At 48.1% G+C, this 24,004-nt stretch overlaps 1 protein-coding gene across 4 annotated transcripts in view; it reads right to left on the bottom strand.

The window, feature by feature from the left end:
* Positions 1-24,004, bottom strand: part of COL24A1 (collagen type XXIV alpha 1 chain) — a 767,149-nt gene that overhangs the window by 17,162 nt on the left and 725,983 nt on the right. For 3 of the 4 annotated variants that reach the window (XR_010186531.1, XM_063938932.1, XM_063938933.1), the window contains exons 54-56: positions 23,855-23,890; positions 9,721-9,747; positions 7,852-7,917 (exon numbers count right to left, since the gene is read on the bottom strand). Coding sequence is in view for 3 of the 4 variants with exons in the window: in XM_063938932.1 (XP_063795002.1) it covers positions 7,852-7,917; positions 9,721-9,747; positions 23,855-23,890 (129 nt within the window). In the remaining variant the exon portion in view is untranslated. Of the gene's footprint in view, positions 1-7,851; positions 7,918-9,720; positions 9,748-12,489; positions 12,564-23,854; positions 23,891-24,004 lie in introns of those variants that run through there. The other variant, XM_063938934.1, reaches the window with a different exon arrangement.

Raw genomic sequence — 24,004 nt, 5'->3', positions numbered from 1 at the left:
CACAGCACCCAATATCCAATCACTTCCAATTCCTACACGGCATTATACAATGATATCTAATAACCACAGCATCCAATATCCAATCACTTCCAATTCCTACACGCCATTATACAATGATAGCTAACAACCACAATACCCAATCACTTCCAGTTCCTACACGGCATTATACAATGACAGCTAACAACCACAGCACCCAATATCCAATCACTTCCAATTCCTACACGGCATTATACAATGATAGCTAACAACCACAGCACCCAATATCCAATCACTTCCAATTCCTACACCCCATTATACAATGATAGCTAACAACCACAGCACCCAATAGCCAATCACTTCCAATTCCTACACGACATTATACAATGATAGCTAACAACCACAGCACCCAATATCCAATCAATTCCAATTCCTACACGCCATTATACAATGATAGCTAACATCCACAGCACCCAATATCCAATCACTTCCAATTCCTACACGCCATGATACAATGATAGCTAACAACCACAGCACCCACTATCCAATCACTTCCAATTCCTACACGCCATTATATAATGATAGCTAACATCCACAGCACCCAATATCCAATCACTTCCAATTCCTACACGACATTATACAATGATACTAACAACCACACAACCACATCACCCAATATCCAATCACTTCCAATTCCTACACGGCATTATACAATGATAACTTACAACCACAGCACCCAATATCCAATCACTTCCAATTCCTACATGGCATTATACAATGATAGCTAACAACCACAGCACCCAATATCCAATCACTTCCAATTCCTACACGGCATTATACAATGACAGCTAACAACCACAGCACCCAATATCCAATCACTTCCAATTCCTACACGGCATTATACAATGATAGTTAACAACCACAATACCCAATATCCAATCACTTACAATTCCTGCACGGCATTATACAATGATAGCTAACAACCACAGCACCCAATATCCAATCACTTCCAATTCCTACACGGCATTATACAATGATAGCCAACAACCACAGCACCCAATATCCAATCACTTCCAATTCCTATATGGCATTATACAATGATAGCCAACAACCACAGCACCCAATATCCAATCACTTCCAATTCCTACATGGCATTATACAATGATAGCCAACAACCACAGCACCCAATATCCAATCACTTCCAATTCCTACACGGCATTATACAATGATAGCTAACAACCACAGCACCCAATATCCAATCACTTCCAATTCCTACACGCCATTATACAATGATAGCCAACAACCACAGCACCCAATATCCAATCACTTCCAATTCCTACACGCCATTATACAATGATAACTAACAACCACAGCACCCAATATCCAATCACTTCCAATTCCCACACGCCATTATACAATGATAGCTAACATCCACAGCACCCAATATCCAATCACTTCCAATTCCTACACGGCATTATACAATGATAGCTAACAACCACAGCACCCAATATCCAATCACTTCCAATTCCTACACGGCATTATACAATGATAGCTAACATCCACAGCACCCAATATCCAATCACTTCCAATTCCTATACGGCATTATACAATGATAGCCAACAACCACAGCACCCAATATCCAATCACTTCCAATTCCTACACAGCATTATACAATGATAGCCAACAACCACAGCACCCAATATCCAATCACTTCCAATTCCTATACGGCATTATACAATCAGTGTCGGACTGGGGCATGTAGGGCCCACCGGGGGAATGCAGTGGTAGGGGCCCATGTTATGGGTGTGACCAGCCTGCAGAGGGGGGGGTGGTCAGCCACCACATTGGTTTGACTAACCATTAGAGAGTGCAACGTCTGGGCCCCTTCATAAATATATACAGTAAATTCTGCTACTGCATGCATGATAATGTACCAGATTAATAACAGATTAATAACAACAATGCACTGTAGAAAATACACCACAGTCCAGTATAAGGTAACATATGTATAATGTATAATTCAAGTGCACAGTCTAGAACCTGTTCCTTAGAGCAGGAGGTGGGCCCCCAGGCAGTAGGGCCCACCGGTGGTTTCCCCTGTACCCCTGTGGGCCAGTCCAAGCCTGTATACAATGATAGCCAACAACCACAGCACCCAATATCCAATCACTTCCAATTCCTACACAGCATTATACAATGATAGCCAACAACCACAGCACCCAATATCCAATCACTTCCAATTCCTATACGGCATTATACAATGATAGCCAACAACCGCAGCACCCAATATCCAATCACTTCCAATTCCTACACGGCATTATACAATGATAGCTAACAACCACAGCACCCAATATCCAATCACTTCCAATTCCTACACGCCATTATACAATGATAGCCAACAACCACAGCACCCAATATCCAAGCACTTCCAATTCCTACACGCCATTATACAATGATAACTAACAACCACAGCACCCAATATCCAATCACTTCCAATTCCTACATGCATTATACAATGATAGCTAACAACCACAGCACCAAATATCCAATCACTTCCAATTCCTACACGTATTATACAATGATAGCTAACAACCACAGCACCCAATATCCAATCACTTACAATTCCTACACGCCATTATACAATGATAACTAACAACCACAGCACCCAATATCCAATCACTTACAATTCCTACATGCATTATACAATGATAGCTAACATCCACAGCACCCAATATCCAATCACTTCCAATTCCTACACGGCATTATACAATGATAGCTAACAACCACAGCACCCAATATCAAATCACTTCCAATTCCTACACGGCATTATACAATGATAGCTAACAACCACAGCACCCAATATCCAATCACTTCCAATTCCTACACGCCATTATACAATGATAGCCAACAACCACAGCACCCAATATCCAATCACTTCCAATTCCTACATGCATTATACAATGATAGCTAACAACCACAGCACCCAATATCCAATCACTTCCAATTCCTACACGCCATTATACAATGATAGCCAACATCCACAGCACCCAATATCCAATCACTTCCAATTCCTACATGCATTATACAATGATAGCTAACAACCACAGCACCAAATATCCAATCACTTCCAATTCCTACACGTATTATACAATGATAGCTAACAACCACAGCACCCAATATCCAATCACTTCCAATTCCTACACGCCATTATACAATGATAGCTAACAACCACAGCACCCAAATATCCAATCACTTCCAATTCCTACACGTATTATACAATGATAGCTAACAACCACAGCACCCAATATCCAATCACTTCCAATTCCTACACGCCATTATACAATGATAGCTAACAACCACAGCACCCAATATCCAATCACTTCCAATTCCTACATGCATTATACAATGATAACTAACAACCACAGCACCCAATATCCAATCACTTCCAATTCCTACACGGCATTATACAATGATAGCTAACAACCACAGCACCCAATATCCAATCACTTCCAATTCCTACATGCATTATACAATGATAACTAACAACCACAGCACCCAATATCCAATCACTTCCAATTCCTACACGCCATTATACAATGATAGCCAACAACCGCAGCACCCAATATCCAATCACTTCCAATTCCTACACGACATTATCCAATGATAGCTAACAACCACAGCACCCAATATCCAATCACTTCCAATTCCTACACTGCATTATACAATGATAGCTAACATCCACAGCACCCAATATCCAATCACTTCCAATTCCTACACGCATTATACAATGATAGCTAACATCCACAGCACCCAATATCCAATCACTTCCAATTCCTACACGTATTATACAATGATAGCTAACAACCACAGCACCCAATATCCAATCACTTCCAATTCCTACACGCCATTATACAATGATAGCTAACAACCACAGCACCCAAATATCCAATCACTTCCAATTCCTACACGTATTATACAATGATAGCTAACAACCACAGCACCCAATATCCAATCACTTCCAATTCCTACACGCCATTATACAATGATAGCTAACAACCACAGCACCCAATATCCAATCACTTCCAATTCCTACATGCATTATACAATGATAACTAACAACCACAGCACCCAATATCCAATCACTTCCAATTCCTACACGGCATTATACAATGATAGCTAACAACCACAGCACCCAATATCCAATCACTTCCAATTCCTACATGCATTATACAATGATAACTAACAACCACAGCACCCAATATCCAATCACTTCCAATTCCTACACGCCATTATACAATGATAGCCAACAACCGCAGCACCCAATATCCAATCACTTCCAATTCCTACACTGCATTATACAATGATAGCTAACATCCACAGCACCCAATATCCAATCACTTCCAATTCCTACACGGCATTATACAATGATAGCTAACAACCACAGCACCCAATATCCAATCACTTCCAATTCCTACACACCATTATACAATGATAGCTAACAACCACAGCACCCAATATCCAATCACTTCCAATTCCTACATGCATTATACAATGATAGCCAACAACCACAGCACCCAATATCCAATCACTTCCAATTCCTACACGGCATTATACAATGATAACTAACAACCACAGCACCCAATATCCAATCACTTCCAATTCCTACACGGCATTATACAATGATAACTAACAACCACAGCACCCAATATCCAATCACTTCCAATTCCTACACGGCATTATACAATGATAACTAACAACCACAGCACCCAATATCCAATCACTTCCAATTCCTACACGGCATTATACAATGATAACTAACAACCACAGCACCCGATATCCAATCACTTCCAATTCCTACACACCATTATACAATGATAGTGATCTGTGGAAATGTGCTCACAATGGGGGTAATTCAGAGCTGATAATAGACGTATTTAGCACATGTACGATCATTTATTCAGTACGCCCCGCATGTCAGGCCCTACCCCTTTGCACAGGCACAAAATCATTGCACGGCGGTGATGCTTTTGTACCTGATGAGTAGCTCCCTGCTCGCTGGCAGGGAGCTACCCACCACATCGGCTGTGTGTGACATCACGCAGCCGCAGCATCCCGCCCCCCAATGGTCCAGACACGCCTCCATTGTCCGGACCACGCCCCGCCAACGGCGTTCTTATGCTATTTTCATGCCCCCTCCCACCCCGCGACTGCCTCTGCCTGTCAATCAGGCAGAGGCGATCACAGCCCTGAGATGCTGACCGCATCTCACTGGGCTCCCGGGGGCGCACGCGCAGTGCGGCCGCTGCGCATTCGCACTCCACAAAGTAATTCAGACTGTGATCGCTGCAGCAATGCATCCTGAATTACCCCCAAAGCTCCTGTCATTACGTTGCACCATGGGGGTCATTCACACGTGGTTGGAGTTGCGGCACATTCCGCACAGCACTGATGTTAGATAGTTTGCGCATGCGTCGGACCCGTACTGTGTGTGTGCAGTGCGTGTCTGCTACGTCGGGCAGAGTACGGCATCAGACTGTCAGTGATTGGCTGTCTTCTGTCCTTTGGGGGTGAGGAGGGAGCGGCAACAGCCTCTGTTTCCCAAAACGAAGGTGTGCCACCGCCATTGTGGGGGAGTGACGAGGCCAGGTCCCCATTGTTGGATCTGCTGCGGCCGGCTTGTGCGACACCTTGGATCAAGCATATGATCCGATAAGGAGTCCTCAGCCTCATGGCCTGACTCAGACAGAAATGCAAAGTCGATGTTCCACGCAACGGAGCGATTATCGGCAGCCTGCAAATGTTCTGCGTTCGCATTGCGCATATTTAAAGGTGTCGCTACGTTCCCACACGCAATCACAAAGTGATTGACAGTAAGTGATGGTTTGGGGGTGGTAACATGGTGTTAGCGGGGAGTGGCTGTTTTCATGGCGCCTGGGTGACTGCTGCCGGTCCAGTCTGCATAGCCGTAGGTCTACTCTTCAGCCCGATGTTCCTTGTTCTTGCTTGCAGGCTGCGTATGTGTATGCTGTTGTGAATGAGTTGTGGTAGCTCCGGTGGGTATCTGGGTTCTGGGCGGCGGCTTCGCTTGCTGATATCTGCAGCTGCGTTGCGGAGGAAATCGCACTTGCAGCTGCATCCAGCTGTGTGACTCAGGCCTGCAGTCCAGATCGGTAACGCGGCAAGAGCGCTGCATTACCATATAAGAGCTATGTACGAAGCAGTGCTAGCTCCTCCCACCACACCTGAATCAGGCCCCATGTTAGCAACAGAATGACAGTAAATCATATTTATACACGAGGACGCTGGATCTGAGCCACAGATTCATAGTTATAGTATTTCTGGGTAACAACGATTTTCAATCATTATATCAATAAATAGGATTTTCTATGGATAAGTTACTTAGATGGATATTTTGTTTAAAACAGAATTCAGTTCAATGGACACAATCAAAAAGTAGCCTTGTGGTGCAGCGTTCCTAGGCCGAGCTGAGACCCCTGTGGGGCTAGGGACCACCTGGAGCCGAGGTGAGACCCCTGTGGGGCTAGGGACCTACCGGAGCTGAGGTGAGACCCCGTAGGGCTTGGGACCACCCAGAGCTGAGACTTTTGTGGGGCTTGGGACCACTCGGAACCGAGGTGAGACCAATGTGGGGCTAGGGACCACCCGGAGCTGAGTTGAGACCCCTGTGGGGCTTAGGACCACCCAGAGCTGAGGTGAGACCCCTGTGGGGCTTGGGACCACCCAGAGCTGAGGTGATACCCCTGTGGGGCTTGGGACCACCCAGAGCTGAGGTGAGAATCTCTGTGGGGCTAGGGACCAACCAGAGCTGAGGTGAGACCCCTGTGGGGCTTGGAACCACCCAGAGCTGAGGTGAGACCACTGTAGGGCTTGGGACCACCCAGAGCTGAGGTGAGAGCCCTGTGGGGCTAGGGACCCCCTGGAGCTGAGGTGAGACCCCTGTGGGGCTAGGGACTACCTGGAGCTGAGATGAGACCAATGTGGGGCTTGGGACCACTCAGAGCTAAGGTGAGACCTCTGTGGGGCTTGGGACCACTCAAAGCTAAGGCAAGACCCCTGTGGGGCTTGAGACCACCTGGAGCTGAGGTGAGACCCCTGTGAGGCTTGGGACCACCCAGAGCTGAGGTGAGACCCCTGTGGGGCTTGGGACCACCTGTAGCTCAGGTGAGACCCCTGTGGGGCTTGCGACCACTCGGAGCTAAGGCGAGACCACTGTGGGGCTTGGGACCACCAGGATCTGAGATGAGACCACTGTGAGGGTTGGTCCCGGGTACTTTGTGCCCACTCCACTGAGGCATTAGCGAAAGGATTTATGATCCATTTCACTGATGATAGTTTATCCAAGTGCAAATTTGCGACCCATAATGGCGGCTATTCAGAGATGGAAATGGGCGGTTTTCACTCAACTGGAAGTTTGTGGTCGCATAGTGATTGACAGGCATCGGGTGTCCGGGGGCGGCGACATGGGGTTGGGGAGGAGAGCAGGAAACGCAGGCATATCATGGCCATTTTCGAGGCAGACCGATGCTAGCGCCTGCGTTCCCTGCTAGTGGAAACATGGCGTGGTGCCCCTGCTTACACAGCCATGCCACGTAGGCAGGGGCCGACCTCTATTTGAGGCTTTAGCGATGCGATTGCACTTGCATTGCGGGGCGGCACCACACACGCTGGGTGTCCTTGCCCTGTGCTGGGCGGCTCCCAGCATGTGACTTTAGTGGTGGCAGATTTTGCTAGGATAGCCCCCAATATCCGCTTCCAGTGTGCAAGTGACGGGTGCACCCTGGTGCAGTGGGACTATCAGTGCTCCAGGGAAAGGGGAAATACAACCTACTGGCTCCAATTCTGTTTAGGCCTCACCTCCATCCGCAGGGCCGCGTGCGACTCCATCAGCGCCTGAATGGCCGTGTTCATGTCCAGCGTTTTCTATGTCACAAAATGGAAAAGAAATTAACAATATAACAACTGTATGTAGACAATCAGGTCATAAACGCAGCGCTCAGAGCTGCGCGTTTAACCCCTTCTACACCACACCAAGTGACTGAGACATTGCTGCCAGTGATTTATTTAGGATGTGCCTTCTAGTGCCCCGGTATATTACAATCGGGGGCATGGTATTACAGTGGACAAAAACAAACATTTCTGTATTTTTGCCACCGTCTGGTTATATCACGTATTGGGCTACAATACCACATCTTTGTTTAAGTGCGCGTGGTTTGCGTTTCGCTGTGACAGCTGATACTGTGGTGGGGTGGGGCCTGGCGCTTGGATGGTGAATAAGCTTCTCAATATGTTGAATATATAGTATATCTGCGGATCAATGAGAGAAGTAATGAACTGTGTATAGCTTACTACACCTGCCCCATGTGGTGTCTTATGGAGAAAATAGATATTGCTCAGGTAGGCGATGTTTATGTAGTTTACATTATTCTATAGCTAATGCGACTGGCTTGTAGTCTAATAGGTAACACTAATGTTCTGCAGGCTGCAGAGTGATGGCTACACACACATGTGATGATAAGCTCTAATGGGTGAGGCAGGGAAAGGCTGGCACACACTGCAGATGTGACGCCGTGCCTCAGAGGGGGTGAGGGTAATAAGATGTAACGGGGGAGGCAGGGAAAGGCTGGCACACACTGCAGATGTGACACCGTGCCTCAGAGGGGGTGAGGGTAATAAGATGTAACGGGGGAGGCAGGGAAAGGCTGGCACACACTGCAGATGTGACACCGTGCCTCAGAGGGGGCGAGGGTAATAAGATGTAACGGGGGAGGCAGGGAAAGGCTGGCACACACTGCAGATGTGACGCCGTGCCTCAGAGGGGGTGAGGGTAATAAGATGTAACGGGGGAGGCAGGGAAAGGCTGGCACACACTGCAGATGTGACGCCGTGCCTCAGAGGGGGTGAGGGTAATAAGATGTAACGGGGGAGGCAGGGAAAGGCTGGCACACACGGCAGATGTGACGCCGTGCCTCAGAGGGGGTGAGGGTAATAAGATGTAACGGGGGAGGCAGGGAAAGGCTGGCACACACTGCAGATGTGACGCTGTGCCTCAGAGGGGGTGAGGGTAATAAAGATGTAACGGGGGAGGCAGGGAAAGGCTGGCACACATGGCAGATGTGACGCAGTGCCTCAGAGGGGGTGAGGGTAATAAAGATGTAACGGGGGAGGCAGGGAAAGGCTGGCACACACTGCAGATGTGACACCGTGCCTCAGAGGGGGTGAGGGTAATAAGATGTAACGGGGGAGGCAGGGAAAGGCTGGCACACACTGCAGATGTGACACCGTGCCTCAGAGGGGGTGAGGGTAATAAGATGTAACGGGGGAGGCAGGGAAAGGCTGGCACACACTGCAGATGTGACGCAGTGCCTCAGAGGGGGTGAGGGTAATAAGATGTAACGGGGGAGGCAGGGAAAGGCTGGCACACACTGCAGATGTGACGCTGTGCCTCAGAGGGGGTGAGGGTAATAAGATGTAACGGGGGAGGCAGGGAAAGGCTGGCACACACTGCAGATGTGACGCTGTGCCTCAGAGGGGGTGAGGGTAATAAGATGTAACGGGGGAGGCAGGGAAAGGCTGGCACACACTGCAGATGTGACACCGTGCCTCAGAGGGGGTGAGGGTAATAAGATGTAACGGGGGAGGCATGGAAAGGCTGGCAGTGTAATTTATCTTCATGTTCACATGTGAGAATTTCATGGGTTTTATACAGTTAACCTTTAGCCTTACCGCTCGGCCTGGTGCGCCCGGTGGACCCTATAAAGAAAAATGTAAAATGTTTTTAAGGTTTTCTCCAGTAACTTGCAAAATATACATTAGAAAATGTCCTTTACGGCATCTGTGATGATATATACAGTATAGAGAACTTTGGTGGCTGTGGTCACCAATAACCTGCTTTCGGCCAAATCCAGGGGCCACTTCGCTCTGCTCATCCTTCTGGACCTCTCTGCTGCCTTTAACACTGTGGATCACCCTCTCCTCCTCCGCACACTCCAAAACATTGGCCTCTCTAGCACCGTCCTTGACTGATTTACCTCTTACCTCACTAACCGCTCCATCTCTGTGTCTACCTCCTGCACCACCTCACACCCTTCCATCCTTCCTGTTGGTGTCCCTCAGGGTTCTGTCCTCGGCCCCCTTCTGTTCTCCCTGTACACCTCTTCCCTGGTTGCGCTCATTAACTCCTTTGGCCTTCAATACCACCTCTATGCTGATGACACACAACTCTACCTCTCCTCTCCTGATCTGTCCACCCCTGTCCTCTCTCAGGTTTCCAGCTGCCTCTCCGCCATCTCCCCCTGGATGTCTGAGCGCTCTCTGAAGCTCAACATGGACAAAACTGAACTCATCATCTTCCCCCCATCCAGAGTAACACCCCCGACCAATATCTCTATCATTGTTGACAACACCATCATCTCCCCCGTTCCCCAACTCCGCTGCCTGGGCGTCACTCTTGACTCCTCCCTCTCCTTTGCACCCTACATCCAAGCTCTGGTGCAATCCTGTTGGTTCCAGCTACACAACATTGCTCGCATCAGGCCATTTCTCTCCCAGAGTGCAACTAAACTCATCATCCATTCACTGGTCATCTCACGACTCGACTACTGCAATGTTCTCCTCACTGGCCTCGCTTCCTCCCATCTCGCTCCCCTCCAATCTGCCCCTCAATTCGGCAGCTAGGCTCATCTTCCTCTCCCGCCGCTCCACATCTGCCACTCCCCTTCCCCAATACCTGCACTGGCTCCGATTCCCCCACAGAATCCTCTTCACACTCCTCACCCTCACATACAAGGCCATCTCTAATTCCACTGCTCCCTACATCTCCAACCTCCTCTCCCTTCATACTCCCTTCCGCCCCCTACGGTTGACCAATGACCGTCACCTCTCCACCGCCCTGGTCACTGCTTCCCATGCTCGAGTTCAAGACTATGCCCGTGCTGCACCCCTTCTGTGGAACGCACTCTCCTGCTCCATTAGACTCTCCCCGACCTTGCAAAGCTTCAAACGGGCACTGAAAACCCACCTATTCATCAAAGCATACCCCTCCAATGCATAACCTAGTCCTGAGGCTGCTCCTCCATCCCCCTGCCCTGAGGCCGCTCCTCCATCCCCCTGCTTTGAGGCCGCTCCTCCATCCCCCTGCCTCATGCCTTGAACATCTCTGCTTTGTGTACATACTGCCATCAGGCTACCTCCCACTTGCTGCACCTCATGTCATCTGTCTGTCGCTCCTTCACACTAGATTGTTAGCTCTTCAGAGCAGGGCCCTCTTTCCTCTTGTTATCTAAGCCCTCTTCTCCTCACATGTCACTCGCAGCTCTCTCCTACTCAGCGACCATCTTTACCGCTTTCTCTCCTGCTGGTAAAGGCTCATCTCTATCTATGGCGCCAGCCCCTAGTAGTACGATGATCACTCCCTCGCTACTTACATCTATGCTGTATTATGTATGAGAATTGTGCTGCTCTGTGTTACCTGTATTCTATTTCTGTTATTTATCTACTGTAATGTAAGTTCTGTCTCCCTGTGCTGTCCTTTGTACGGCGCTGCAAAACACTTGTGGCGCCATATAAATAAAATGTAATAATAATAATAATAATAATATATAAAAGTGTGATCGCATACCCAAGATTGTTATTTCTCAGACGTCCTAGAGGATGCTGGGGATTCCGTAAGGACCATGGGGTATAGACGGGATCCGCAGGAGCTTGGGCACACTAAAAAGACTTTGACTGGGTGTGAACTGGGTCCTCCCTCTATGTCCCTCCCCCAGACCTCAGTTAGACTTTGTGCCCAGGAGTGACTGGACACACACTAGGGGAGCTCTCCTGAGTTTCTCTGAAAAGACTTTGTTAGGTTTTTTATTTTCAGGCAGACCTGCTGGCTACAGGCTCCCTGCAGCGTGGGAGTGAGGGGAGAGAAGTCAGACCTACTTCTTCTGAGTTAAGGGCTCTGCTTCTTAGGCTACTGGACACCATTAGCTCCAGAGGGTTCGATCACGTGGTTCGCATAGCTTCTTGTTCCCGGAGCCGCGCCGTCATCCCCCCCCCAACGGTTGTTACGAGGGTGCAGGGCGCTAGGGAGGGAGCGCCCTGAGCAGCAATGTGTATATATATATATATATATATATATATATATAACTTGTTGGGGGTGAAAGTACACCTATACAGTGTCTATACACTGTATAGGGACCCCGTTGGTATATACGAAGTTATATTTTTTGCGGGCTGGAGCGCGCCGGGAGGGGCGGGGCTTCGCCTTCACTTCAAGATACAGCGCCATTTTCTGCTTGTCCCCGCCAAAAGCATGAGGGGGCACAATGTTGAGTGCTGTTTAGAGGAAAATAGCGCTATTTTTGGACAAATGGGCTGGTATTCTGTGTGTTATAAATATATATTTATATCTGTGTGTTCCCTGTCGGATACCCACTATAGTTTAGTTGACACAGGTCGACAGGTGTGCGTGCTCTGTCATTTATGCGGATCACGGTCGACATTGCCGGCTACTGTTGGCACTTGATTCTGTAGATGCAGTGTCAGCAAGTCGGTAGTTGTATACTTGTCAAAAGTAAACTCTGTATGGGAGACACAGTAGTATGTGGGTGATTCTGTCGGCACCGACTATTATTACTGGGTGTTAATTTACATGCGGTAACTACCTATACCTGTATATATGTTATATGTATATGTGGGGTACGGTTCCGTGGGCCTGTACCTCGTGCGCAGACATGGTAGTACATATAGGGGAGTGTTATTGAACTTATTATGTATCTTCCTTCAGTCCCCTCGGAGTTATAAGTATGTTATTTTACCTGGTTACTACTCCCTGCTGTCGACGAATACTGGGTTTCCTGTCGACCATATTGTTTCCTGGCAGATCCAGAACTGGGGATTCAGTACATGTCATACACAGTCAGAACACATTAATGTCACTAGGGACCCGTTGGTTCCGGATAATCCGCTTATGTGTATATATATATATATATATATATATGGATATATATGGATATATTTAGGATGTGTGTGTAGTTGGGTATTACATTATGTGTATTTATATTACATTGTTAATGGATGCTGCAATAATAGTATTCCTTCTCATGTGCTGGTCGCTCTGTTGGTAAAGCTCTAGGTCGGCCGTGACGAGTTGGTGTTAGAAAGAAGCCCGAATGGTTATTCTTTTCCGCTGCGGATAGAATACTGTGAAAGTCAACTCCTGGTCGACACGGGGCCCTGTCGCAAAGGATTGTACACAGGAAGCTAAGTGATATTTTATTCTTTACTCTGGAGTTATGTACATTGCCTGCACATGGGGGGAATGTGGTATTCGGAAAGGCATCCGATAGATTTACCCTATAGAAAGAAGGGATGTGTCTTATGTTGATCCTTTTCTATAACATGGCGCCAGGTTGCAGTGCGTCTGCAGTAGAAATGCTGAGGCTGAATCCGAGAGATACTGGAGTATTTCCCTGGGACGGTGTACCGCTGTAGGGGTGGCCTCGGGTTGGTCAGTCTTGGCAGTTACCGTGGGTAAGTCTGCTACGTGACTTGGATTCCCTCACAACGGTTGGTGACGCGTTCGGTTGTGGGATGCTCTCAGTATAACCGGTTTGATACCTTTCTTTCTCTAACGTCCTAGTGGATGCTGGGGACTCCGAAAGGACCAAGGGGAACAGCGGCTCCGCAGGAGACTGGGCACAAAAGTAAAAAGCTTTAGGACTACCTGGTGTGCACTGGCTCCTCCCCCTATGACCCTCCTCCAAGACTCAGTTAAGATTTTGTGCCCGAACGAGAAGGGTGCAATCTAGGTGGCTCTCCTGAGCTGCTTAGAGTAAAAGTTTAAATAGGTTTTTTTATTTTCAGTGAGACCTGCTGGCAACAGGCTCACTGCATCGAGGGACTAAGGGGAGAAGAAGCGAACTCACCTGCGTGCAGAGTGGATTGGGCTTCTTAGGCTACTGGACATTAGCTCCAGAGGGACGATCACAGGCCCAGCCATGGATGGGTCCCGGAGCCGCGCCGCCGTCCCCCTTACAGAGCCAGAAGACTGAAGAGGTCCGGAAAATCGGCGGCAGAAGACGTCCTGTCTTCACGAAGGTAGCGCACAGCACCGCAGCTGTGCGCCATTGCTCTCAGCACACTTCACACTCCGGTCACTGAGGGTGCAGGGCGCTGGGGGGGAGCGCCCTGAGACGCAATAAAAACACCTTTTTGGCAAAAAAATACATCACATATAGCTGCTGGGCTATATGGATGTATTTAACCCCTGCCTATTTTTACATAAAAAAGCGGGAGAAAGGCCGCCGAAAAAGGGGCGGAGCCTATCTCCTCAGCACACTGGCGCCATTTTTTCCTTACAGCTCCGTTGGAGGAAGGCTCCCTGACTCTCCCCTGCAGTCCTGCACTACAGAAACAGGGTAAAACAAGAGAGGGGGGGCACTAAATTGGCATATAAATATATACAGCAGCTATATTAGGGAAAAACACTTATATAAGGTTATCCCTGTATATATATAGCGCTCTGGTGTGTGCTGGCAAACTCTCCCTCTGTCTCCCCAAAGGGCTAGTGGGGTCCTGTCCTCTATCAGAGCATTCCCTGTGTGTGTGCTGTGTGTCGGTACGTTGTGTCGACATGTATGAGGAGGAAAATGGTGTGGAGGCGGAGCAATTGCCTGTGTTAGTGATGTCACCCCCTAGGGAGTCGACACCTGACTGGATGGTCTTATGGAAAGAATTACGTGATAGTGTCAGCACTTTACAAAAGATTGTTGACGACATGAGACAGCCGGCAAATCAGTTAATACCTGTACAGGCGTCTCAAACACCGTCAGGGGCTCTAAAGCGCCCGTTACCTCAGGTCGATACAGACACAGACACGGACACTGACTCCAGTGTCGACGGTGAGGAAACAAACGTATTTTCCAGTAGGGCCACACGTTACATGATCACGGCAATGAAGGAGGTTTTGAACATTTCTGATACTACAAGTACCACAAAAAAGGGTATTATGTGGGGTGTGAAAAAACTACCCGTAGTTTTTCCCGAATCAGATGAATTAAATGAGGTGTGTGATGAAGCGTGGGTTTCCCCCGATAAAAAACTGCTAATTTCTAAAAAATTATTGGCATTATACCCTTTCCCGCCAGAGGTTAGGGCGCGTTGGGAAACACCCCCTAGCGTAGATAAGGCGCTCACACGCTTATCAAAACAAGTGGCGTTACCGTCCCCTGATACGGCCGCCCTCAAGGAACCAGCTGATAGAAAGCTGGAAAATATCCTTAAAAGTATATACACACATACTGGTATTATACTGCGACCAGCAATCGCCTCAGCCTGGATGTGCAGTGCTGGGGTGGCTTGGTCGGATTCCCTGACTGAAAATATTGATACCCTGGACAGGGACAATATATTATTGACTATAGAGCATTTAAAGGATGCATTTCTATATATGCGAGATGCACAGAGGGATATTTGCACTCTGGCATCAAGAGTAAGTGCGATGTCCATTTCTGCCAGAAGAGGATTATGGACGCGACAGTGGTCAGGGGATGCGGATTCCAAACGGCATATGGAAGTATTGCCGTATAAAGGGGAGGAGTTATTTGGGGTCGGTCTATCGGACCTGGTGGCCACGGCAACGGCTGGAAAATCCACCTTTTTACCCCAAGTCACCTCGCAGCAGAAAAAGATACCGTCTTTTCAGGCTCAGTCCTTTCGTCCCCATAAGGGCAAGCGGGCAAAAGGCCACTCATATCTGCCCCGGGGCAGAGGAAGGGGAAAAAGACTGCAGCAGACAGCCTCTTCCCACGAACAGAAGCCCTCCCCCGCTTCTGCCAAGTCCTCAGCATGACGCTGGGGCCTTACAAGCGGACTCAGGCACGGTGGGGGCCCGTCTCAAGAATTTCAGCGCGCAGTGGGCTCACTCGCAAGTGGACCCCTGGATCCTGCAGGTAGTATCTCATGGGTACAAATTGGAATTCGAGACGTCTCCCCCTCGCCGGTTCCTGAAGTCTGCTTTACCAACGTCTCCCCCCGACAGGGAGGCGGTATTGGAAGCCATTCACAAGCTGTATTCCCAGCAGGTGATAATCAAGGTACCCCTCCTACAACAGGGAAAGGGGTATTATTCCACGCTGTTTGTGGTACCGAAGCCGGACGGCTCGGTGAGACCCATTTTAAATCTGAAATCCTTGAACACTTACATAAAAAGGTTCAAGTTCAAGATGGAGTCACTCAGAGCAGTGATAGCGAACCTGGAAGAAGGGGACTATATGGTGTCTCTGGACATCAAGGATGCTTACCTCCATGTCCCAATTTGCCCTTCTCACCAAGGGTACCTCAGGTTTGTGGTACAGAACTGTCACTATCAGTTTCAGACGCTGCCGTTTGGATTGTCCACGGCACCCCGGGTCTTTACCAAGGTAATGGCCGAAATGATGATTCTTCTTCGAAGAAAAGGCGTCTTAATTATCCCTTACTTGGACGATCTCCTGATAAGGGCAAGGTCCAGAGAACAGTTAGAGGTCGGAGTAGCACTATCTCAAGTAGTACTACGACAGCACGGATGGATTCTAAATATTCCAAAATCGCAGCTGATTCCGACGACACGTCTGCTGTTCCTAGGGATGATTCTGGACACAGTACAGAAAAAGGTGTTTCTCCCGGAGGAGAAGGCCAAGGAGTTATCCGACCTAGTCAGGAACCTCCTAAGACCAGGCCAAGTGTCAGTACATCAATGCACAAGGGTCCTGGGAAAGATGGTGGCTTCTTACAAAGCGATTCCATTCGGCAGATTCCACGCAAGAACTTTTCAGTGGGATCTGCTGGATAAATGGTCCGGATCGCATCTTCAAATGCATCAGCGGATAACCCTGTCTCCAAGGACAAGGGTGTCTCTCCTGTGGTGGTTACAGAGTGCTCATCTCCTAGAGGGCCGCAGATTCGGCATTCAGGATTGGGTCCTGGTGACGACGGATGCCAGCCTGAGAGGCTGGGGAGCAGTCACACATGGAAGAAATTTCCAGGGCTTGTGGTCAAGCATGGAAACGTCACTTCACATAAATATCCTGGAACTAAGGGCCATTTACAATGCCCTAAGTCAGGCAAGACCTCTGCTTCAGGGTCAGCCGGTGTTGATCCAGTCGGACAACATCACGGCAGTCGCCCACGTAAACAGACAGGGCGGCACAAGAAGCAGGAGGGCAATGATGGAAGTGGCAAGGATTCTTCGCTGGGCGGAGAATCATGTGATAGCACTGTCAGCAGTGTTCATTCCGGGAGTGGACAACTGGGAAGCAGACTTCCTCAGCAGACACGATCTTCACCCGGGGGAGTGGGGACTTCACCCAGAAGTCTTCCACATGATTGTGAACCGTTGGGAAAAACCAAAGGTGGACATGATGGCGTCCCGCCTCAACAAAAAACTGGACAGATATTGCGCCAGGTCAAGGGACCCTCAGGCAATAGCTGTGGACGCTCTGGTAACACCGTGGGTGTACCAGTCAGTGTATGTGTTCCCTCCTCTTCCTCTCATACCAAAAGTACTGAGAATCATAAGAAGGAGAGGAGTAAAGACTATACTCGTGGCTCCGGATTGGCCAAGAAGGACTTGGTACCCGGAAATTCAAGAGATGCTCACGGAAGACCCGTGGCCTCTACCTCTAAGAAAGGACCTGCTCCAGCAGGGACCATGTCTGTTCCAAGACTTACCGCGGCTGCGTTTGACGGCATGGCGGTTGAACGCCGGATCCTGAAGGAAAAAGGCATTCCGGATGAAGTCATCCCTACCCTGATCAAAGCCAGGAAGGATGTAACCGTACAACATTATCACCGTATTTGGCGTAAATATGTTGCGTGGTGCGAGGCCAGGAAGGCCCCTACAGAGGAATTTCAACTGGGTCGTTTCCTGCATTTCCTGCAAACAGGACTGTCTATGGGCCTCAAATTGGGGTCCATTAAGGTTCAAATTTCGGCCCTGTCAATATTCTTCCAAAAAGAACTGGCTTCTGTTCCTGAAGTTCAGACGTTTGTCAAGGGAGTACTGCATATACAGCCTCCTTTTGTGCCTCCAGTGGCACCTTGGGATCTCAATGTAGTTTTGGGATTCCTAAAATCACATTGGTTTGAACCACTCACCACTGTGGACTTAAAATATCTCACATGGAAAGTGGTAATGCTGTTAGCCCTGGCTTCAGCCAGGCGTGTCTCAGAATTGGCGGCTTTATCCTATAAAAGCCCTTACCTGATTTTTCATACGGACAGGGCAGAATTGAGGACTCGTCCTCAATTTCTCCCTAAGGTGGTTTCAGCTTTTCACTTAAACCAGCCTATTGTGGTGCCTGCGGCTACTAGGGACTTGGAGGATTCCAAGTTGCTGGACGTAGTCAGGGCCCTGAAAATATATGTTTCCAGGACGGCTGGAGTCAGAAAATCTGATTCGCTGTTTATCCTGTATGCACCCAACAAGCTGGGTGCTCCTGCTTCTAAGCAGACGATTGCTCGTTGGATTTGTAGTACAATTCAGCTTGCACATTCTGTGGCAGGCCTGCCACAGCCAAAATCTGTAAAAGCCCATTCCACACGGAAAGTGGGCTCATCTTGGGCGGCTGCCCGAGGGGTCTCGGCTTTACAACTTTGCCGAGCAGCTACTTGGTCAGGGGCAAACACGTTTGCTAAATTCTACAAATTTGATACCCTGGCTGAGGAGGACCTGGAGTTCTCTCATTCGGTGCTGCAGAGTCATCCGCACTCTCCCGCCCGTTTGGGAGCTTTGGTATAATCCCCATGGTCCTTTCGGAGTCCCCAGCATCCACTAGGACGTTAAGAGAAAATAAGAATTTACTTACCGATAATTCTATTTCTCATAGTCCGTAGTGGATGCTGGGCGCCCATCCCAAGTGCGGATTGTCTGCATTACTTGTACATAGTTATTGTTACAAAAATCGGGTTATTGTTGTGAGCCATCTTTTCAGAGGCTCCTTCTGTTATCATGCTGTTAACTGGGTTCAGATCACAAGTTGTACGGTGTGATTGGTGTGGCTGGTATGAGTCTTACCCGGGATTCAAAATCCTTCCTTATTGTGTACGCTCGTCCGGGCACAGTATCCTAACTGAGGCTTGGAGGAGGGTCATAGGGGGAGGAGCCAGTGCACACCAGGTAGTCCTAAAGCTTTTTACTTTTGTGCCCAGTCTCCTGCGGAGCCGCTGTTCCCCTTGGTCCTTTCGGAGTCCCCAGCATCCACTACGGACTATGAGAAATAAAATTATCGGTAAGTAAATTCTTATTTTTTTCCTTTTCGGGGCAAATTGTGGAAGGTGACAAGGTAAGAGTTCTGCAGCCTTGTTAGGTTCGCAGAAGCGGACGTTGTTGTCTATTGTCTAACACATCCACCGCATGTCGATGGTCTATCTGACTGGAGCCCACTCCGGTGGGAACTCGTCTACTACTCTTCAGTCAGTCCCAGACTGGACTTGGACCTGGGAGTTACTCATAGAAGACATGCTGGGGTTTACAGGTGATTCCCCTCACTGACTTTTTTTGAATAGATCTTGGCGATTCCCCTCTGGAAGGGGAGGTAGTACGCGACACCACACCAGAGTTGCGTCAGGTTCAGGACATTGTCCTGCTATACAAAAAAAAATTAATAATAATAATTTTTTAAAATATAAAGTTTCTACTTATGAAGGTGCTTCAGCATGTAAAGGTAGAAAAGGGGTTAAATGTGTTTCCCCCACATTTAGATTACCTAGGTCGATATCCAGGTTGTCTTTGCCATTTCACCGGAGTGATGGCAGTATGCTGGGGTTCTTTCAATAGTAAGAGCCATTGTTATTCTGTACTGTGACACTCTCCTGATTAAGGCGAGGTCATGAAACGAGTGGTGCAAATCGTTGTTTCTCTCTGACTGTTCTTTAACACAGGGTATAGCTGTTGTTCCCAATGACGCAGATGTCGGAGGTGGGTATCAGAGTAGATACTGAATGGTGGAGGTTCTGTGTGTCCTGTGGAAAGAGGTCCGAGGATCAGTTTTGCAGTGACAATCCATCAATATGTTCCATTGATGAAGGAGTTGGTGCGGCCTCAGAGGCTTTTCGGTGAACAGGTCAACTGCCAAGGTGGTTTTCACGGGGCCAGTTGGAAATGTGGTCCGGGTCTCATCTATACATGCGGATTATAATCCTAATAGCCAGGATATCGCTCCTGTGGTGTCTGCTCAGTTCTCACCCCCTAAAGGGACGAGGGTTAGGAATCCAGGATGTGATCCTGGTGTCCATGCATGCAGATTTCCGAGACTGGGGAGCAGTCCTTGCAAGAGAAGTTTTTCCAGAGAAAAAGGTCAGGCTGGGAAGCTTGTCTGCAATAAGTTTTCTTGAATTAAGAGCTTTTTTCAGTGAACATATGCTTCGTATTCTGCCCGTGTTAACTCTGTCAGAGGACCTGACAGCAGTGGTGTAAGTAAGCTGCTAGGGCGAAACAAGGAGCAAAGCGGCAATGGCAGGAGCCGAAAAAGGTTTTCCGCTGGGTGAAAAGACTGGTAAACGCTAAATTGGCAGCCTTCGTTCCGGATGTGAACGATAGAGAAATAGATTCCTCTACAGACGAGATCTCCATCCGGGTGAAATACAGTCGTCATCGAGAAGTTTTCACTGAAGTGACAAGTCTTTGAGAAGTGTCTCAAGTCGTTAGGTTGGCGTCTCGCCTCAACGAGAGATCTCAGGGAGATTGTTCCGGGTCAGGGGACACTGAAGTTATAGCAGTGGACGTCCTCGGGACACCTTGGGTGTTTTCAGTTGGCCTATGTGTCCCCTCCGGTTTCACTCTTAGGAAGGTGATAATCGTAAGAGGAACAAAGGTTCAGGCGACCGTCATTGTTCCGGTGTAACCAAGGAGGGCTTGGGATCCAGTTCTTCAAGATTTGCTCACAGAAGATCCATGGCCTCTTCCTCTGCGTGAGTCGCTGTTACAACAAAATCCAGGCGTATATCAAGACTTATCGCGGCTGCGTTTGACGGCGTGGTGGTTGAACGTCTTATCCTAGCCAATAAGGCTATTCCCAGTGAAGTCATTTCCACACTTCTTCAGGCTAGGAAAGAAGTAACGGCAAAGCCTTCCCACCGTGTTTGAGGACAATATATGTCTTGGGTGAATCCGAGAAGGCTACTACGGAAAATTTTCAGTGGGGTCGTTCTTCTCCATTCTTGGCAAGCAAGTGTGGGTGCAGGTCTAAAGTTAGGCTCCGTTAAGTACGTTTTTGTCCTTATCAATTTTCTTTCAAGAAAGAATAGGCACCCTTTCCGTAAATTCGGACCTTCTTGAAGGAAGCACTGCACATCCAAACTCCATTTGTGCCCCGTTGGCACCGCGGGACCTTGACGTGGTGTTGCGTTTTCTTGTGTCACACTATTTGGAACCTTTGTGAAAGGTTGTGTTAAAATTTCTCTTTTGAAAATTATGATATTGGCTTTGGCGTCCGCAAGGCGGGTGTCCGAAGTAGCGGCTTTGTCTCACAAGAGCCCTGTTTGATCTTCCATGTGGATAGAGTGGAATTGAGAACTCGGATAATAGTTCTGACATATGTGTTTTCTGGGTTTCGCAGAAATCAGCCTGTTTTGATGCCGTTGGATACTTAGGCATTAGCTGAGTCAAAGTCTCTCGATTGTAGTCAGGGCTTTGAATATTTAGGTCACCAATTTGGCTCAGTTTGGGGAAGCAGAGGCTCTATTTGTCTGGTATGTTTACAGCGTGTTTGGGGCGCCTGCGTCTATGCAGTCTGTTACACGCTGGATCTGTGATACGATTCGGCGTGCTCGTTCTACGGCTGGATTGTCATTACCGAAGTCGGTGGAGACCCATTCAACTAGGAAGATGGGTTCTTCTCGGGCGGTTGTCCGAGGAGTCTCGGCATTTCAACTTTGCCGAGCGACTGCTTGGTCGGGTTCAAACACTTTTGCTATGCTCTACAAGTTTGATACCCTGGCTGATGGGGACCTTTTGTTAGCTCAACCGATGCTGCTGAGTCGTCCGCACTCTCCCGCCCGGTCTGGAGCTTTGGTATAAACCCCATGGTCCTTACGGAGTCCCCAGCATCCTCTAGGACGTCTGAGAAAATAGGATTTTAATACCTACCGGTAAATCCTTTTCTCTTAGTCCGTAGAGGATGCTGGGCGCCCGTCCCAGTGCGTACTGTGTCTGCAGAAATTGGTTATGGTTACACTCTGGTGGTGTTTCTTTCTGTCAGGCTGTTGCTGACATTGTTCATGACATGGCATGCAGTGTTTTCTCATTGGTTGTATTGACACACAGGTTGTGTTACATATTCTCTCAGCATATGGCTGTATATTTTTCATACCATGGGCTGGTATTCTATTGAATGCCACGTTTTGCGGTATGTTCATGGTGTGAGCTGGTATGACACTCACTGTGTTTATAGTATAAATTCTTTCCTCGAAATGTCCGTCTCTCCTGGGCACAGTTCCTATAACTGAGGTCTGAAGGAGGGGCATAGAGGGAGGAGCCAGTTCACACCCAGTCAAAGTCTTTATAGTGTGCCCAAGCTCCTGCGGATCCCGTCTATACCCCATGGTCCTTACGGAGTCCCCAGCATCCTCTACGGACTAAGAGAAAAGGATTTAATACCGGTAGGTATTAAAATCCTATTATTACACACACACACACACACACACACACACACACACACACACACAGTACTGTGCAAAAGTGTTAGGCAAGTGTGGAAAAAATGCTGCAAGGTAAGAATTGTGTCAAAGATAGAAGGGTTAATAGTTTATTTGTATTGATTAACAAAATACAAAGTGAGTGAGCAGAAGAGAAATCTAAATCAAATTCATATTTGATGTGCCCGCCCCTTGCCTTCAAATTCTTCTAGGTACACTTGCACACAGTTTTTGAAGGTACTCGGCAGGGAGGTTGTTCCAAACATATTGACCTGATCATAGCAGTAAATTTGTTAGCAGTTGGGCAAAACCATGTGCACTGCAGGGGGTGGGGGGGGGGGGTGGGGGTGGGGGGCAGATGTAACATGTGCAGAGAGTTAGATTTGGGTGGGTTATGTTGATTCTGTGCAGGGTAAATACTGGCTGCTTTATTGTTACACTGAAATTTAGATTTCAGTTTGAACACACCCCACCCAAATCTAACTCTCTCTGCACATGTTACATCTGCCCCCCCCCTCCCGCAGTGCACATGTTATATCTGCCCCCCCCCCTGCAGTGCACATGTTACATCTGCCCCCCTGTAGTGCACATGGGGTGTAATTCCAAGTTGACCGCAGCAGGAATTCTGTTAGCAATTGGGCAAAACCATGTGCACTGCAGGGAAGGCAGATATAACATGTGCAGAGAGAGTAAGATTTGGGTGTGGTGTGTTCAATCTGCAATCTAATTTGCAGTGTAAAAATAAAGCAGCCAGTATTACCCTGCACAGAAATAAAATAACCCACCCAAATCTAACTCTCTCTGCCTCCCCTGCAGTGCACATGGTTTTGCCCAACTGCTAAAAAATTTCCTGCTGCGATCAACTTGGAATTACCCCCCTGGTTTTACACAACTGCTAACAAATTTATATACAGAAAAAGGTTAGTTTACAGTACACCCGTGCGGGACTTTTGAAATTGCATTAGGACTTCTTCCAAAAATAAGCATCCGTTACCCTTCGTTTGTTTGGCGCAGATTGAATATCACCTTTTTGTTCTATGCTAACAAATTTGCTGCTATGATCAGGTCTGAATTACCCCCATTTGTCAGTAGCCCCGGGGTAAATTTGTACAGGGGACAGCTGACATATTCAATGGGGTTTACTTAGAGCTACCCATGGGAAGCATGCTTTGTAATTATACTATATGACACTTACTGGTGGGCCAGGGTTTCCTTGTGGTCCTTGAGGTCCCTAGGGGAAAAAAAGTAAATTAAAATGTATATTTTCTAATAGATTTATATCTGAATATACCATACAGGGCTGACATCATAGAGGACTGTAACCCTGACAACATTATCAGATGAG

The sequence above is a fragment of the Pseudophryne corroboree genome, chromosome 9 (assembly GCF_028390025.1).
Source record: "Pseudophryne corroboree isolate aPseCor3 chromosome 9, aPseCor3.hap2, whole genome shotgun sequence".
In the NCBI taxonomy this organism is placed as follows: Eukaryota; Metazoa; Chordata; class Amphibia; order Anura; family Myobatrachidae; genus Pseudophryne; species Pseudophryne corroboree.
This window is presented reverse-complemented; position numbering and strand designations above follow the sequence as displayed.